This window comes from Oryzias latipes, chromosome 5 (assembly GCF_053564925.1).
Source record: "Oryzias latipes strain Hd-rR chromosome 5, Olatipes_Hd-rR_3.1".
NCBI lineage: Eukaryota > Metazoa > Chordata > Actinopteri > Beloniformes > Adrianichthyidae > Oryzias > Oryzias latipes.
In genome coordinates this window covers 7,722,996-7,741,104 of record NC_136241.1, presented here as the reverse complement: position 1 = coordinate 7,741,104, position 18,109 = coordinate 7,722,996, and the positions used below count along the sequence as shown (strand labels likewise).

Sequence of the window (18,109 nt, the reverse complement as noted above, 5' to 3'; positions counted from 1 at the left end):
GGGCAAATGATGAAGAGACACGTCTTGTCTTCTGACTGTAAAGCTTTATTCACTTATTTGCCAACTGAATAAGGAGGGCAAAATCACCATAGACATACAGAATAGTCAGCTGCAAAGCCTATTGGGTGTGAAGCCCAAAGGTAAGGAGGGTAACACCACAACTACAATATTAAATATCAATTTTTCAGAGCTCCTTAAATACAGAGATATTTCATTTATTGTAAAAATATGAGTAAATTAATTAAGTTTCAACGATTGTAGAGTCATTCAAGCAACGTATATGTTTTGCTCGCGCTTTAAAACAGTCACGTGACCCACAGAGCTCGCGCAGGTGCATCGTGATGGGAGGCAAGATGGTTTCACGGGAGTAATCTTCCTCAAAAAGTTGGAGCAAGACACGGTAAAAAGCGCTTTAATTGCTATTTTTTAATCATGTGCTTTGCTGGTACGCATTATTTGAAGTTGTTTTTGACGAACTGGTCAGGTTTCCCTGTTTTTCAGTGTTTCTGCCGTGTTTTTCATGTCAGAAAAACTTTGCAGATATTAGCTTAAACTTAATAGGTGGCCGCGCGACTCGTTCGAAAACGGGACATACGCTGCACATTTCCTCTCTGTTCGTTTCTGCTTAAATATTTGTGAGGAAACGGGTTTACTGTGGGTGCCTTTTTCCCCTGCACGTGCGACGAGCCGACATTGGAGCATTAATTACGTCAGAGCAGGCGAACACCTGTGTCGCGTTGACGCTCAGTAGGGATGAAATACACAGACGACGCTGCGGATATGATTTGTGGGGACAAACTGTCCAAAAATGAGCAGCTGAAAAGATGATCTGCTGAAGGCCTGCAGTGATGAGCCGCTCCGCGTGAGTGACGGAACCCGGCCGCAGACAGTAGTTCAGAGGATTGATTTAAAACGCGCATGAAACGTAAGTCAGCAGAACTCCGTTTTAATCAGAGAGATCGAGCTGTAGACTTAACGTGTTACAACAGAGGATAAAGTTCAGCAAGTCAGCTTGTAGTTCCCTGTATCCCTCTTACTCTTTAAAAAGTGGATTTGGTAAATATAAATTGTTATTTATACAAGTTTGTGTTGAACTAGGTATGTGTGAAGTGATGTGATTTGTGTAACAATCTTTTGCTGTGCAATACCTAGGATGCATGAAAAGACAAATTAATCACTATTGTCTCTCATGCAGTTTAGAATGGCACCACGCATTAGCCCGCAGAAGGATGCAATGCATCATGTTATCACAAAGACTGACAAAACAGGAAAACTAGAGGTGAAGTTCATCAATGCAGTTAAAGGTGAGGATGTGTTCTTTGAACTTGTGTTATGTTACCCTGGCTCACACTGCATCCAGTGACCACTGCTCCGCTGCAGTCATCGGAGCTATGGCAGATGACTCGCATTGGCTAAAGATGGCTGCAGTCCTGCTACAGCCCAGGCTATATCCTTTTTGTCATCCTTATAAAAAGCATGAACAGTATCATAAAGGATGGGGTAGTTCTGGACCTCTGTGATCAGCCTCTCATTGTCCATGCTGTTAAATTACCAAAATGACGCGGTACCACACCCTTTGTGACCTTGTGTCAGCATAAATTTACACATAGTGTGTACAAGTAAATAGTTTTTATTTTGAAAAATGTACTGGATGCACTGTACACTCGCTCGCATGAGTTACGGTTTAGGTAGTTTTATTTGAGCTCTGGGTCGCTCTGGCGTTCGGCCAAAATTTTAAGCCAACAGCACGGATTTGAATTGCAGGAGAGGCCAGACCGGACTGGATGCTGTGGGAGTGCCTCTCGCACTTTTTAAGTTCCGAAAAGACTCCGGCGACTGCACCTCCGCTTTATTACATGCAGTGTGAGCCCATGGTTACTTTTTAAACAGAGCTGCTCAATCCTGGTCATGGAGATCCATCACCCTGCCTGTTTTTTAGCCCCTTACTTTTTGATGCTCATCCTGATTGAGGGAGCACACCTGTTCTAGGCAATGAGCAGCATGAAATACAGCTAGAATAAACAGGCAGGGGGGTTGATCTTCAGGATTAGGAAGCCTTGTTGACTTACAAGATGTGTCAGTCACATAATGATCATCTCATTAAAGGCCTTTTCATCAACTGATTTTTATTTTTATTTGTTTTGGTTTTACAGGGCGTGGTGTATTTGCTACACATCCATTCAACAAAGGAGATTTTATTGTGGAATACAGAGGTGACATGATAAATGAAAAAGAATGTGAAAGAAGAAAAAGAGTTTACCATCATTCCTGTGCAACTTTCATGTTTGCCTTTAGATGGAAGGAGAAAATATGGTGGTATGTTTAGAGTTTGCATAATATTTATGGATCAGTATTAATGGAGATGACAAATGTTAGCTAAAATTATATCCATTTTCTATGTTTGGTGTGAAAAAATGTATTCTTTTTTTTAACAGCATTGATGCCTCTAGAGAAGATGGCTCTCTTGGACGGTTTGTTAACGATGAGCACAGATGCCCAAATAGTAAAATGAAAAAAATTGATGTGAATGGAGTGCCACACCTTTGTCTATTTGCCTTACACAACATTCAAGAAGGAGAAGAAATTACATACGACTATGGAGGCAATGACTGCCCATGGAGAACAAAGGTATTCTGCATTACTTACTAGAGGTGGCTCCAACTACAGCATTTGTAAATTTATATTATTTGTAAAAAAAAAAAAAAATAGGGGTTATAGCTTAAAAAAACATATATGAAACAGTTACTAGATATAGTAATTAGACTAAACCTAGCTCTAGAACGGTTTCACTGTTAATTTTACTCATGCACCCTCTCTACTTGTACTCTAAACTTGAAAACGTGTTCTAAGCCACTCTTTCGTGAACCATACTAAACATTTTTCTAGAATGAAACTTTAAAGTGGAAACAAGGCAAGATTTCCTTAGTACATTTACATGACTTAATTTATGTATTCAAAGTAATTAAAAGCCTTACACACAATTTGAGTGGATACTGTGAAGGGCGTGTGTGAAAAGAGTTAGGACTTTATTCGGGACTGTTTCAAACAAATGTTTTAAGTTATTTATCTGTCAAGTTTATCCATTTCCTACAGTGAAAATAATTAGTAATTACATTTTATTTAAAAATCATATAGTTCTTTGTTTGCGTTTGACTTTAACAAAGTCCCCAAAAGACAGGTTTCTGTTACACAGTTTGACAAAATAATATGGGGGATGGTGTTGAAAATAGCGGGTCCCCATTATACACAAGTATTTGTTTAAAACACAATACTTTGGTTAAAATTTTTACCAATTTTCTCAATATCTAATTATTAAAATCATTCATATTTCTATTTATTGAGTCATATATTTATTTATTCATTGTTTTGTTTTTTTAAATATTCAGCTTTATCAATCATTATACCTTAGATTATAGACTATTTAGTTAGTTTTTAGTCCTCAATTCTGTTTAAAAATCTTTTGTAAATATATTTTCATCTTATAGTCACCAACAGATGGTCTTCACATGGATGCAGTGGAACAAGGCAACCCTGTAACACTGCCAGAGATCCAGACAGATGATGCCAGTGGACTATGCAGCTCTTTCCTTCAGGTACAGCTCTGTTTGTGTTTAGATTGTAATTTGAGAGTTCCTTAGACCTTTTTTGCTCGCATTTGTGAAATATCTGACCAGTTAAGAGGGTCTAACCAGCTGATGTGTTCTGTTATATTTGAGTAAAAGTGGCTATCTACAGATTTGGATTATGCAATTTATAAATGGTCGTTGATGGAACATTTGTTGTGATTTTGAACATTTAGACCTGTAGGTTTTTGATTTTAGTTTGAATTTAGTTTTGACTCTGACGACGTCCCCAAAAGACAGGTTTCTGTTACACAGTTTGAGGAAATAATATGGGGGATGGTGTTGAAAATTGCTGGTCCCCATTATACACAAGTATTTGTTTAAAACACAATACTTTGGTTAAAAAATTTACCAATTTTCTCAATATCTAATTATTAAAATCATTCATATTTCTATTTATTGAGTCATATATTTATTTATTCATTGTTTTGTTTTTTTAAATATTCAGCTTTATCAATCATTATACCTTAGATTATAGACTATTTAGTTAGTTTTTAGTCCTCAATTCTGTTTAAAAATCTTTTGTAAATATATTTTCATCTTATAGTCACCAACAGATGGTCTTCACATGGATGCAGTGGAACAAGGCAACCCTGTAACACTGCCAGAGATCCAGACAGATGATGCCAGTGGACTATGCAGCTCTTTCCTTCAGGTACAGCTCTGTTTGTGTTTAGATTGTAATTTGAGAGTTCCTTAGACCTTTTTTGCTCGCATTTGTGAAATATCTGACCAGTTAAGAGGGTCTAACCAGCTGATGTGTTCTGTTATATTTGAGTAAAAGTGGCTATCTACAGATTTGGATTATGCAATTTATAAATGGTCGTTGATGGAACATTTGTTGTGAATTTGAACATTTAGACTTGTAGGTTTTTGATTTTAGTTTGAATTTAGTTTTGACTCTGACGACGTCCCCAAAAGACAGGTTTCTGTTACACAGTTTGAGGAAATAATATGGGTGATGGTGTTGAAAATTGCTGGTCCCCATTATACACAAGTATTTGTTTAAAACACAATACTTTGGTTAAAAATTTTACCAATTTTCTCAATATCTAATTATTGAAATCATTCATATTTCTATTTGAGTCATATTTATTTATTCATTGTTTTTTTTTTAATATTCAGCTTTATCAATCATTATACCTTAGATTATAGACTATTTAGTTAGTTTTTAGTCCTCAATTCTGTTTAAAAATCTTTTGTAAATATATTTTCATCTTATAGTCACCAACAGATGGTCTTCACATGGATGCAGTGGAACAAGGCAACCCTGTAACACTGCCAGAGATCCAGACAGATGATGCCAGTGGACTATGCAGCTCTTTCCTTCAGGTACAGCTCTGTTTGTGTTTAGATTGTAATTTGAGAGTTCCTTAGACCTTTTTTGCTCGCATTTGTGAATTATCTGACCAGTTAAGAGGGTCTAACCAGCTATTGTGTTCTGTTATATTTGAGTAAAAGTGGCTATCTACAGATTTGGATTATGCAATTTATAAATGGTCGTTGATGGAACATTTGTTGTGATTTTGAACATTTAGACTTGTAGGTTTTTGATTTTAGTTTGAATTTAGTTTTGACTCTGACGACGTCCCCAAAAGACAGGTTTCTGTTACAGTTTGAGGAAATAATATGGGTGATGGTGTTGAAAATAGCGGGTCCCCATTATACACAAGTATTTGTTTAAAACACAATACTTTGGTTAAAAATTTTACCAATTATCTCAATATCTAATTATTGAAATCATTCATATTTCTATTTGAGTCATATATTTATTTATTCATTGTTTTGTTTTTTTAAATATTCAGCTTTATCAATCATTATACCTTAGATTATAGACTATTTAGTTAGTTTTTAGTCCTCAATTCTGTTTAAAAATCTTTTGTAAATATATTTTCATCTTATAGTCACCAACAGATGGTCTTCACATGGATGCAGTGGAACAAGGCAACCCTGTAACACTGCCAGAGATCCAGACAGATGATGCCAGTGGACTATGCAGCTCTTTCCTTCAGGTACAGCTCTGTTTGTGTTTAGATTGTAATTTGAGAGTTCCTTAGACCTTTTTTGCTCGCATTTGTGAATTATCTGACCAGTTAAGAGGGTCTAACCAGCTGATGTGTTCTGTTATATTTGAGTAAAAGTGGCTATGTACAGATTTGGATTATGCAATCTATAAATGGTCGTTGATGGAACATTTGTTGTGAATTTGAACATTTAGACTTGTAGGTTTTTGATTTTAGTTTGAATTTAGTTTTGACTCTGACGACGTCCCCAAAAGACAGGTTTCTGTTACACAGTTTGAGGAAATAATATGGGTGATGGTGTTGAAAATAGCGGGTCCCCATTATACACAAGTATTTGTTTAAAACACAATACTTTGTTTAAAAAATTTACCAATTTTCTCAATATCTAATTATTAAAATCATTCATATTTCTATTTATTGAGTCATATATTTATTTATTCATTGTTTTTTTTTTAATATTCAGCTTTATCAATCATTATACCTTAGATTATAGACTATTTAGTTAGTTTTTAGTCCTCAATTCTGTTTAAAAATCTTTTGTAAATATATTTTCATCTTATAGTCACCAACAGATGGTCTTCACATGGATGCAGTGGAACAAGGCAACCCTGTAACACTGCCAGAGATCCAGACAGATGATGCCAGTGGACTATGCAGCTCTTTCCTTCAGGTACAGCTCTGTTTGTGTTTAGATTGTAATTTGAGAGTTCCTTAGACCTTTTTTGCTCGCATTTGTGAAATATCTGACCAGTTAAGAGGGTCTAACCAGCTGATGTGTTCTGTTATATTTGAGTAAAAGTGGCTATCTACAGATTTGGATTATGCAATTTATAAATGGTCGTTGATGGAACATTTGTTGTGATTTTGAACATTTAGACCTGTAGGTTTTTGATTTTAGTTTGAATTTAGTTTTGACTCTGACGACGTCCCCAAAAGACAGGTTTCTGTTACACAGTTTGAGGAAATAATATGGGGGATGGTGTCGAAAATTGCTGGTCCCCATTATACACAAGTATTTGTTTAAAACACAATACTTTGGTTAAAAATTTTACCAATTTTCTCAATATCTAATTATTGAAATCATTCATATTTCTATTTGAGTCATATTTATTTATTCATTGTTTTTTTTTTAATATTCAGCTTTATCAATCATTATACCTTAGATTATAGACTATTTAGTTAGTTTTTAGTCCTCAATTCTGTTTAAAAATCTTTTGTAAATATATTTTCATCTTATAGTCACCAACAGATGGTCTTCACATGGATGCAGTGGAACAAGGCAACCCTGTAACACTGCCAGAGATCCAGACAGATGATGCCAGTGGACTATGCAGCTCTTTCCTTCAGGTACAGCTCTGTTTGTGTTTAGATTGTAATTTGAGAGTTCCTTAGACCTTTTTTGCTCGCATTTGTGAAATATCTGACCAGTTAAGAGGGTCTAACCAGCTGATGTGTTCTGTTATATTTGAGTAAAAGTGGCTATCTACAGATTTGGATTATGCAATTTATAAATGGTCGTTGATGGAACATTTGTTGTGATTTTGAACATTTAGACCTGTAGGTTTTTGATTTTAGTTTGAATTTAGTTTTGACTCTGACGACGTCCCCAAAAGACAGGTTTCTGTTACACAGTTTGAGGAAATAATATGGGGGATGGTGTCGAAAATTGCTGGTCCCCATTATACACAAGTATTTGTTTAAAACACAATACTTTGGTTAAAAATTTTACCAATTTTCTCAATATCTAATTATTGAAATCATTCATATTTCTATTTGAGTCATATTTATTTATTCATTGTTTTTTTTTTAATATTCAGCTTTATCAATCATTATACCTTAGATTATAGACTATTTAGTTAGTTTTTAGTCCTCAATTCTGTTTAAAAATCTTTTGTAAATATATTTTCATCTTATAGTCACCAACAGATGGTCTTCACATGGATGCAGTGGAACAAGGCAACCCTGTAACACTGCCAGAGATCCAGACAGATGATGCCAGTGGACTATGCAGCTCTTTCCTTCAGGTACAGCTCTGTTTGTGTTTAGATTGTAATTTGAGAGTTCCTTAGACCTTTTTTGCTCGCATTTGTGAATTATCTGACCAGTTAAGAGGGTCTAACCAGCTATTGTGTTCTGTTATATTTGAGTAAAAGTGGCTATCTACAGATTTGGATTATGCAATTTATAAATGGTCGTTGATGGAACATTTGTTGTGATTTTGAACATTTAGACTTGTAGGTTTTTGATTTTAGTTTGAATTTAGTTTTGACTCTGACGACGTCCCCAAAAGACAGGTTTCTGTTACAGTTTGAGGAAATAATATGGGTGATGGTGTTGAAAATAGCGGGTCCCCATTATACACAAGTATTTGTTTAAAACACAATACTTTGGTTAAAAATTTTACCAATTATCTCAATATCTAATTATTGAAATCATTCATATTTCTATTTGAGTCATATATTTATTTATTCATTGTTTTTTTTTTAAATATTCAGCTTTATCAATCATTATACCTTAGATTATAGACTATTTAGTTAGTTTTTAGTCCTCAATTCTGTTTAAAAATCTTTTGTAAATATATTTTCATCTTATAGTCACCAACAGATGGTCTTCACATGGATGCAGTGGAACAAGGCAACCCTGTAACACTGCCAGAAATCCAGACAGATGATGCCAGTGGACTATGCAGCTCTTTCCTTCAGGTACTGCTCTGTTTGTGTTTAGATTGTAATTTGAGAGTTCCTTAGACCTTTTTTGCTCGCATATGTGAAATATCTGACCAGTTAAGAGGGTCTAACCAGCTGATGTGTTCTGTTATATTTGAGAAAAAGTGGCTATCTACAGATTTGGATTATGCAATTTATAAATGGTCGTTGATGGAACATTTGTTGCGATTTTTGACTCTGACTACGTCCCCAAAAGACAGGTTTCTGTTACACAGTTTGAGGAATTATTATGGCTGATTGTGTTGAATATAGCTGGTCCCCACGATGTACAATCCAATTTGTGTAAAATTGTAGTCTTGGCCATAATCTGCAAATTTTTTCACTTTCATAAAAATAGGAATTTTTAATTTTTACATATTATCAAAAAACATCTAATTCTTATACCATAACACTTTTTTTCAATGAACAATTAAAGCTAACACACCTGTTTGTTATCAAGCATCTTTTAAGTCTTACACTAAACATTAAGTTTTATATATATATATTTTTTAAATTTAAAAAAATGTCTTGCAGTCACCAAAGGATCGTGTTCGCATGAATGCAGTAGAAGGCCATCCTCTAACACTGCCAGTTCCCTGGACAGACAAAGCCAGTGAATCGCACATTACATCTTCATCTGAGGTAAAACTTTATTTTTTCTTAATGTAAATTTACAGGTGTGTCTAAATCTAGCTTTTTGCTATATTCCAAAGTTGATTTTATTCTTGTATACTATTCTTTTCAATTGGCTAGTCTAGTCTTGTTCAATTTATATAAAAATATATATATATAAATAAGAAATTTAAAGCTTTCACTGACAATGTAACAAATTTTGTAATGCTATAAACTTGTCTAACATTTTTAATCTGTATGTATGTGCTCTGCAGCTTGTGATGCACCCTGACGATGAGATTTTTGTCCCACGATTAAGAAGAACTAAAAGTGTCATTGTGAGTTTTAAACTCTTACTATTTTCTGTTGGCTTAAAAAAATATGAAAGGTTTAATTTCACATTTCTAGACATTTATTTCTATTTCAGGTTAACTATGTTTTTTTTAATATGTTCCCCTAACATATAGCAGAAAGATGAATGCCATCATTTGTTTCTATTTTACTTTAGCGCAGCTGTTGCAGAACGCACTGTTACTCTTGAACTTTTTGTTTGTTTAAGCTCCAAGACCTGAATCTGGAGGACCCTGATCAGCTTTATGACTCCACTTCAAGTTCAGATCTTTACATTCCAGATACAAGCTCAGAAAGTGATGCTGACAGTGATTGCAGCTTCAGAACACCGGGTCGGGAAAAACGTCCTAAGCTGGATGACTTACCCAATGTCAGTAATCCTTTAAATGAAGAGATCTGCGACTCTACAACATCCATAAGTAATTACCCACTTAGTGATATACCTGATGACTTGGGAGCAGAAGAAGAACCCTCTTCAAGTATGAATGATAATGATATTGTTGTTACTGCTTGCCAAAAAAGAGGAGGAAAAAGGGTTTATGACAAAAAGCATTATTGCTTATATTGTAATAAGCCTTACGCTAAGATGGCCAGGCATCTTGAGCGTGCTCATATTAATAAATGTGACGTAGCTAAAGCTCTCAGCTTTCCAAAAGGCTCTAGAGAGAGGAAAAAGCATTTGGATTTCATTCGCAACAAAGGAAACTTTGCACACAATGCTGCTGTTATGGAGGCTGGAAGCGGGAAACTGGTGGCATCTAAACGACCATCTGCAGAAATTCAAGGTAAAGACTTTATGCACTGCGCATACTGTCAAGGACTTTACAAACGAAATGTGTTATGGAGACACGTGGGCACTTGTTCACTTAAACCGGGAACTGTCACCAAAAAGCCTGGCAAAAATCGTGTTCAGGCTTTGTGTGCATTCACTGGACCAGTCCCTTCACACATTAGCAAACATCTTTGGAAGGTAATCAGTGCAATGAATCCTGACGAAATCACAAACATAATAAAAAGTGATACTGTCATCATAGATTTAGGACAACATCTGTTAAATAAAGGCGGAACTTCTGCAAAGAGTCAGCAATATGTTCGAGAGAAGATGCGAGAAATGGGAAGACTTGTACATCAAGCCAGAAAAGTCACAACTTTAAAAAAAATGGAAGATCTCATCAACCCCAAGAAGTACCCTGAGACAGTGAAAGCTGTCAAGGCTACATGCGGGTATGATGATGAAGAAAACAAGTTCTCTGTCCCATCACTAGCAAACAAGCTTGGAAATACACTAGTTAAAGTCAGCAAGCTCTTAAAAGCTCAGGGTTTAATTACCGATGACAAAGAGCTTGTTAAGAAGGCTAGTGAGTTCCTGGAAGTCCATCGAGAGAAGTGGAATGAGATGATATCAGCAACGGCATTAAGAAACATCAGGGAAGCAAAGTGGAATGTTCCCACTCTCATGCCATTTACTGAAGACGTGCAAAAGTTGCACACACATCTTGATAAAGTCCAAGAAGAGTGGTTCAGCTTACTCTCTGCAAACCCTTCCACTAAGGCTTGGTCAGAACTGTCAAAGACTTGCTTGACACAGATAATTCTCTTTAATCGGCGCAGAGAAGGAGAGGTGTCAAGCATGCCTTTATCAGCATTTGAGAAGAGAGACCTTTCTGACTCCCATGAAGATGTGGACTGGGCACTTTCTGAAGTGGAAAAAAAGCTCTGCAGACATTTTACAAGAATTATCATCAGAGGAAAACGAGGCCGTCCTGTTCCGGTCCTACTTACCCCAAAGATGTTGTGTGCACTGGAACTGTTAGTTAAGCAAAGAGATGCTTCTGGGGTTCTGAAAGGGAACATTTATTTGTTTGCCAGACCAGATGCCTTGACACATTTCAGAGGTTCTGATTGCCTTCGGAATTTTTCTAAGATATGTGGTGCAAAATGCCCAGAGTCACTGACATCTACCAGACTGCGGAAGCATGCTGCAACCCTTTCAACTGTGCTAAACATGACTGATACAGAGATGGACCAGTTGGCTAACTTTCTGGGACATGATATAAGAATTCACCGGGAGTTCTACAGACTACCTGAAAAGACCCTGCAACTAGCCAAAGTCAGCAAAGTGTTGATGGCTCTGGAGCAAGGAAGACTGGCTGAGTTTCATGGAAAAAACTTGGACGAGATTGGAATTGACCCAGATGGTTGGTTTTTAAATTTTACTAAAATGCTTAACCACTAGTTTTGGACTCTTTACTAACCTATTTTTTTGTAAAACTCTACAGATGAAGTTCCCATCACTGAAGAAGGACGCATAAATGAGGAAAATGACTTGTTTGCTGTTGATGGTATGCATTCTCCTGTAATCATTTGCTGCTATTAAAGTAGCTTATACTGAAGTCCAAATGCATAGGATTGTAAAACTAATTAGCCAGTGAGGAGATCAAGGAATTTAATGCACACTTGCAAAATATTAAAAAATAGACAATGGAACGTTAAAAAAAAAAAAATGTTTTTCTAAAAGTATTTTTTTCCCCCACAGAACCCACTACAGAAGGCTCATTTGCATCAAATGACCGAAATGAGCTACCATCTAAATCACCAGAGAGATCGAAAGGACCCTCCATGGATGAGACTCCTTCAAGTTTCACTGCTCCAAAGTCTAATCTGAAAGGTGAATATATATAGAAATATCCTATTGAATTTTTGCAAAGCTTTACTTAATTTTGATTTTTTTGTGTAATTAAAAATTTGTGGTCAATGTGCTTTTTTGCAAACGTCTAGCACATTTGTATAATACTTGGTGTATACAGAGGCAAAGTGCAAATTAGTTACATTTTAATGGCTGCAGCATTAAGAGAAGTAGAGTTTGATACTAAACTTTAACTTGATTTATAATGCTGCTGTCCATACCAGGATTAGGTGTGTTCAGTCGAGGGCAATGCAACATTTCACTTCAGTTTTAATTTCATGATTAAATCCTTTCTTTAATTAGTATCCTTCAAGATATGACTTGTCAAACACACCTGAACCTGGAAACGTGGTTGTTAAGGCAGAAAAGCCAAAAAAAAAAAAAAAAAAAATGTAGTAGCTCTTCAGGACCAGAGATTTCCAGGTTTGTGTAGATGATGAAAATAAGGAATATGAAGGGAGTTTAAAAAGCATAAAATCTAGACTAAAATGGTTAACTAATGTAAACGTTGGTAAATATTTATGAATATTCTTTTAATCAAATGTCTCTGATATTCCTCTGTAATTTCATTCTGAGAACCTCTAAAATCTAATTATATTTAAGGTAAGACAATCTGACAGTTCTTTGATTAACAAAAATGTAAATTTCTCAAATTTCTCTGCTATGCCAAAGGTAAATCTGACAAGAAGAGGAAGGAACCTTGGACAAAAAGCGAAGTTCAGGCTGTGGAAAGGCAGATGAGTATTTTCATCAAATCATGTCGTGTACCAGCAAAGGCTGACTGCGAAAAGTGTTTGGCAGCTGAAGGGGAAGCCCTGAAGAATCGGGACTGGCAACACCTCAAGTTCTATGTTTACAATCGTATAACTGCATACAAAAGGAAAATTAAGTGTCTGTGATATGTTATAAATTTCTTTCTGTTGGGGAAGAAAATGTTAGATTGTTTAAAATTAAGTTCATAACTGCATTGCAACTGGTTTGTTTATTGCAGCTTGTTTCACTCACTGAAGATGAGGGGAAAAAGTGTACAAAATTCCCATGTTTTGATTGGCTAACTTGCCATTAAACATTTAAGCCTTTGTTGTCCAACTAAATTGACTTGTATGCCAACACAAGTACTTGTGAAGTAAAAACCAAATAAGACTAGTTTATTTGTTCCGAGTATTTTTTTTTTGTTGTAAAATGCACTCAGTTGATTGTGATTAATAGTTGGTTAAAGTACCATTAGCTGTCTCTCACCCAAGTGTGTGAAATTTGTTCTCTGCATTTGACCCCATCCCTTGGGGGATAGGTGAGCAGTCGACACAGCTGAACTTGAGAATCATTTTGTGGTTAATCACCCCAATCCAGCCCCTTTAAGTGTCAAGCAGGAGACATTGGGACCCATCAAACTATTAGACATTAGTTTTTCATTAATTTGTGGGGACCTTGCACAAAGTCCCCACAAATGAATGGCAACTTGTGTAAATTATGCAAATATTATTTAAATCAGGTCCCCATGTAAAATGTTCATGCATTTTTTTTTGTGTCCCCATATAACCTTGTAGTAACAGGTCGATCCAAAAACCTAAAACTTCTTGGCTCTTTGAAGTGATGAAGATAATGATGATTTTTTTCTGAGGCCACCTGATTTTTTACAGTGTTCTAGTACCTCAGGAAAGGGTGGTCCCCGCATATGATGACCACAAAACTGGTACCCACAGATAATGGAAACAAGTATGTGTGTGTGAGTGAATGTGTGTGTGACTGGGTCAATGGGTCTGTGACTGTAAAGCGCTTTGTCCTTGTAGGAAGAAAGGCGCTATATAAGTATACGCCATTTACCATTTACCACTTTTAGAAAAGTGACTTGACCACATTGGAGCTGTACAGAGTTTCTGAATCAGCACTGATGGCCCACACAGGTCTCTTTTTCTCTGTTTGCCGGCTATCCTGACAGCTGGCACAGAATCACCGCATCATGTCAACATGGGGAAGCCGGCGGTTCTTGGGCCAGACCCTGAGCGGTTTTGCTTCCTGCCTGGGTCACTTTGCACTAAATCAACGGCTGATGGCTTCTGTCTCATTTAACGAGATTGGGTCTCTGAGCTTTTCCTTTGTGAGTTCAACGTGCCTTTGAACTTCTCTGACGTGTGTATATTGACGCTCAGGCTGACCCCCACCCATTGAGCCTGACCCCCATCTCTGCACCATTGATGCACAGAAGAAGGAGCTGATATCCCCCCCTCCCCCCTCAGGTGGCTGAGGGGGCGTGCATAGCTTGAGTTTTGATCTTGTCCTGACTGGAGCCCAGCGCTCATCATTAAACCAGGCTGTAAGCGTATCATTTGCTTTGCAGCAAATGTTCTTCATTTTCCTTCTCACTTTTAACCTTCACTTTGCTCATGTGGCTCTGTTTAAGATGATGTGTTTGAAAATAAAACAATGGAGCCCACAGATACCACTTTTTATCTGTGGACCCCTTTCCGTCCTGGTTGTGTAACTGAAAGCTGAATAAAATGAAACCAATGTTCTGGTTCTGGTTCCTCCCACATGCACTCTCTGTTAGCTGACCTCCAACCTCATTAAGGGATTCCATCTCTGGGTCTGTGGCGCTGCACCGCAGATCTATTGTCTCTCTCAGCTGAAATGCCACAATTTAATGATAGTACGTTGGGATTGTAACATTTTCCAGCTTTTGGGTGGATCTCTGTCATCTCTTTACAACCGTAAAGCTCTCCTAAGCCACCAAACAGAATGTTGTATAACTTTAAGGTATTTGGTATCAACTTCAAAGAGATCTGAACAAACTCATAAGGAGTCACTTACGCTCTGTCAGTTTGAACGGCGGCAGCAAAAATGAAACAAAACAGGGTTTAAAGAGAATGTAAAGTCAGTTCCTTGAAGATCTAGTTTGCAGATTCTTTTTAGATTATCAGAGTAAAAGACAAACATAACAAAACAAAACATAACCAAAAAAATTGCAGTGTTCTCTTGCACACATTTTACTTCAACTAGGCTGATCAGCGACACCTTTAACAAACACGGACAGACCTGCATTTTCTTCATTTTTCAACCAATCCAGCAACTACATGTTTCTATCATTCTATAATGAACACTTTCTTCATCAGAGCCATGATTGACAAGGCTAGAATCTTCAAAGTTCTCTTTGGTTCACTACATGCAGAGGCAGTCTGCTAAAAGACCAGCACTGCAGCACACATTGTTTATCCCTTGGTTTTTGAGTCTTTCAAGCTCAAAAGTCAGAATTGATTTCAAAACTCTGCAAATATTCATAAAAACATGAAATGGCAGGAAATCTCACTCTAAATCAACCCCAAAAAAATCCCATAGCTGCAATCACTGAGCTGAGCAAATGCTGTAGGACAGGACAAAATAAAATATGGAGAGAAAATAGATAGATGATGTGTGTGCGTAATTCTTGATTTGTGACTCATACAACACAATTTGTGCACAACTACTTGCAATTGTGTATTCACATGCACACTTGATTATCAAAAACGTACAAATACAGAACACAATTTATGCGTGCACAATTTGAAAGGACACCAACTTCAAAGTAATTATGAATTCAAAACGGCTCCTACGCACACAAATCTTTAGCACACACCAATCACCTGATACACACAGAAATTTTACGCACAGATCAGAGTTACAAGGTTGTGAGACTCCTTTGAGGCCTTTGATGATGCGTTTAAATGCTGCCAGAATGCTGGGTCATCAGGGTTTTTTTTATCAGCTGCTATGAATTTAGATTGTCCAGTAAAAACTCGAGACTGTTCCATCTTTCTTAATGAATATGCCTTGACAATGAAGATTCCTAAATAATTTAGTGAGAATTACCACATTATCACTAAAATTAAGTCTAAATCCACCCCTTTTTTAAACGTTCATCTCTTTTTTTTTTATTTTTCTGGAAGTCTTCTTGCTGTATCGGCAGAGTTTTATCCTGACAGTGCCTCCAGCACGTAGACTCTAGCCCTCCTAATAGTAGCTAATCATCCCGGTTCTTTAGCCTGTAACTAAAAATCTGTTTTTCCCTCTGTGATTTCAGGTTTTTAAGATGTTTCAGAAAACCTTCTTTTGAACTCTTCACACATGGACATCACATTTTGGGTTAAAACACATTTGGGTGATTTGTGCTTAACTGGGGCCCTGTGACTACATGTGTAGAGGATTCACTTGGGGCTGAAGAGGTTTAGATTTGCTAAATTTTCATGCAGTTAATTAATTACTGAGCTTTATTTTTTTAATTTTGTGTTTTGCATTGTCCTGTTTTTTTTATCTGAAGTAATGCTGCTGTCTTTGGTAATGCTCATTATAGGATGTAGCTTTTGAGGGGTTTGTGTGTTTTCAACACACTTCTATTGTGTTGCAATTCTGTGAAATGTTGTGTATAAGGTATTGGGGCTAGGGCAGTTTCAGTTCTGCTTTTATTTTGGTTAATTTTGATACTTCCTGTTGTCCTCTCGTTTCAGGTGTCTTGACTTCTTCCCAGTGTGATTCTCCCTCAGTGCTATCACCTGCCCGCCCTGATGTAGGCACCTGAGTGTAATTGTCTAATCTTTCCTCCTGTCTGTGTCTCCCTTGCATTGGTTGCCAGGTTGTTTTGTGCTAATATGAAAGCTACAAGCTATCTTACCCTCGTTTCCAGTTGTTTCCTAATAAAAGGGACCTTTGGTTCTGGATTTTCCAGCGTCCTGCATATTGTGTCTACAGGTTACCTGACAGTGTGTGAGGGAGAGGATTTCTGCTAAATATTTTCTTCATTTTCAGCAAAAAATACATTTATAATGCACACTATGTTAATGGCTCGGAATTTTCTCGTCTCCACTAATGTGACATTTGGGATCACCATTAGTGCCAGCACGGGTACCAGTAATAAACCTGAGACAACTTCCTATGCTGGAGGGACTGAAGGAAAACTGCTTCCTGTGGGAGCGTTCCCAGCCGTATCGACTGTCCCGTGAACTCAACTGCTGCTCATTTTGGGACTACAACAGAATACAGGTATGGTCTGTTAGATTTTATTGCATGAAATTCGAGTCAGTTGGGTAAATATGTGCTTCTGCCATTTCCAAAAATGCACTGCCATTACCGGTTGGATAACAGCCCCAACCTCTTGTAGACCATGACGTCACTTCCTGTGTAAAAAGTGCTTGCATAACCTCAAACCTCACAGTTCAGCTCAGCCAATGAAACATTCATGATCGCTCATTTGGAAAAACAGTTGCAGATCTGTTTCTGGAGATTAAGAAAACATAAAAATCATTGTGTTGAGAAGGAGCTGAAGGGTGAGGAGTTCAGCAGGAGGCAGCGGCAGTGCCAGTGAGACGCCGTCTCAGGCTGCCAAGAGCAGGCCCGCCGTAACTCAGGCAACTTTCCTGACGCTTAGGAATGGTTAAATCAAAACATAAATCCACCAAACTAGCTTCAAGAAACCAAAACAAACTTCTCATCTAATGGTAGGGTTATAGTGTGTTCTGAATGTCTACTGGAAGAGAGACATTAGCATATTTATTTAGATGTGTGGACATTTGGCGGGACTACTACGTCCAACATTAAATTATTGTTAATGACAAAGAATGTTACTAAATGCAAGATACTATTTTTATGCTTCCTTTTACATCATAATTATGATTCTACTTCACAACATTATGCGCTCAAAGGAATTTACCACAGTTTCAACAAAGTTCACCCATTTTCTGGGTCATTTTGTGAAGAGAAATCCTACAAAAAACGTCTTTAGTTTGATGCTTGAAGTAGTTGTTCAGAAGAGGGTTTGCTTTCTAAGACTTGACATGTGGTTTTGTATGCCAGTTAGGAATGTGAGTTTAGTAAAACTGACATTTCAGCCCCTTTTTTAACGCTTTTTTTTCTATTTGTCCTTCCCAGGAGCTGAGCAGACAAACTGAGAGCCGCTTGTGTTATAAGAGTTTTGTTATTACAGTTGGGGTTCTGGTAAACACTTCTTGCTCAAACCCCTTTTGTGTTTGAAACTTTTAGAACATTAAAAAAAGTTATTTTCTTTATGGACTTTTTTGTTTTCATTTGAATAGAATTTTAAACAAATAGGGCCTTTTAGTCACTAACATTTAAAAGCGTATA

At 36.9% G+C, this 18,109-nt stretch overlaps 1 protein-coding gene across 4 annotated transcripts; it reads left to right on the top strand.

The window, feature by feature from the left end:
- The first annotated feature begins 265 nt into the window (after positions 1 to 265).
- On the top strand, positions 266 to 13,147 carry LOC105354058 (uncharacterized). 4 transcript variants are annotated; one of them, XM_023954803.2, is made up of 18 exons: positions 266 to 400; positions 1,196 to 1,304; positions 2,154 to 2,316; positions 2,436 to 2,628; positions 3,486 to 3,593; positions 4,171 to 4,278; positions 4,848 to 4,955; positions 5,528 to 5,635; positions 6,210 to 6,317; positions 6,887 to 6,994; positions 7,564 to 7,671; positions 8,242 to 8,349; positions 8,887 to 8,994; positions 9,240 to 9,302; positions 9,524 to 11,513; positions 11,595 to 11,657; positions 11,852 to 11,983; positions 12,674 to 13,147. In XM_023954803.2, exons 2-18 carry the CDS (start codon positions 1,202 to 1,204, stop codon positions 12,898 to 12,900), a joined length of 3,906 nt encoding a protein of 1,301 aa, XP_023810571.1. In that variant the 5' UTR covers positions 266 to 400; positions 1,196 to 1,201; the 3' UTR covers positions 12,901 to 13,147. The 4 variants fall into 4 exon arrangements, with proteins under 4 accessions (XP_023810571.1, XP_023810570.1, XP_078803095.1 ...); XM_023954804.2 differs by lacking the exon at positions 266 to 400 and having other exon boundaries at positions 1,165 to 1,304; positions 2,436 to 2,471; positions 2,573 to 2,628; XM_023954802.2 differs by lacking the exon at positions 266 to 400 and having other exon boundaries at positions 980 to 1,304.
- Positions 13,148 to 18,109: the final 4,962 nt, after the last annotated feature.

What these genes read in the sequence shown, in the direction of transcription:
- LOC105354058 (XM_023954802.2), top strand. Translation starts at nt 1,190, where the DNA reads ATGCAGTTTAGAATGGCACCACGCATTAGCCCGCAGAAGGATGCAATG. An exon ending in TATGCAGCTCTTTCCTTCAG is followed by an intron (nt 3,594 to 4,170) that starts GTACAGCTCTGT and finishes TTCATCTTATAG; the next exon opens with TCACCAACAGATGGTCTTCA. An exon ending in GATTGGAATTGACCCAGATG is followed by an intron (nt 11,514 to 11,594) that starts GTTGGTTTTTAA and finishes AAAACTCTACAG; the next exon opens with ATGAAGTTCCCATCACTGAA.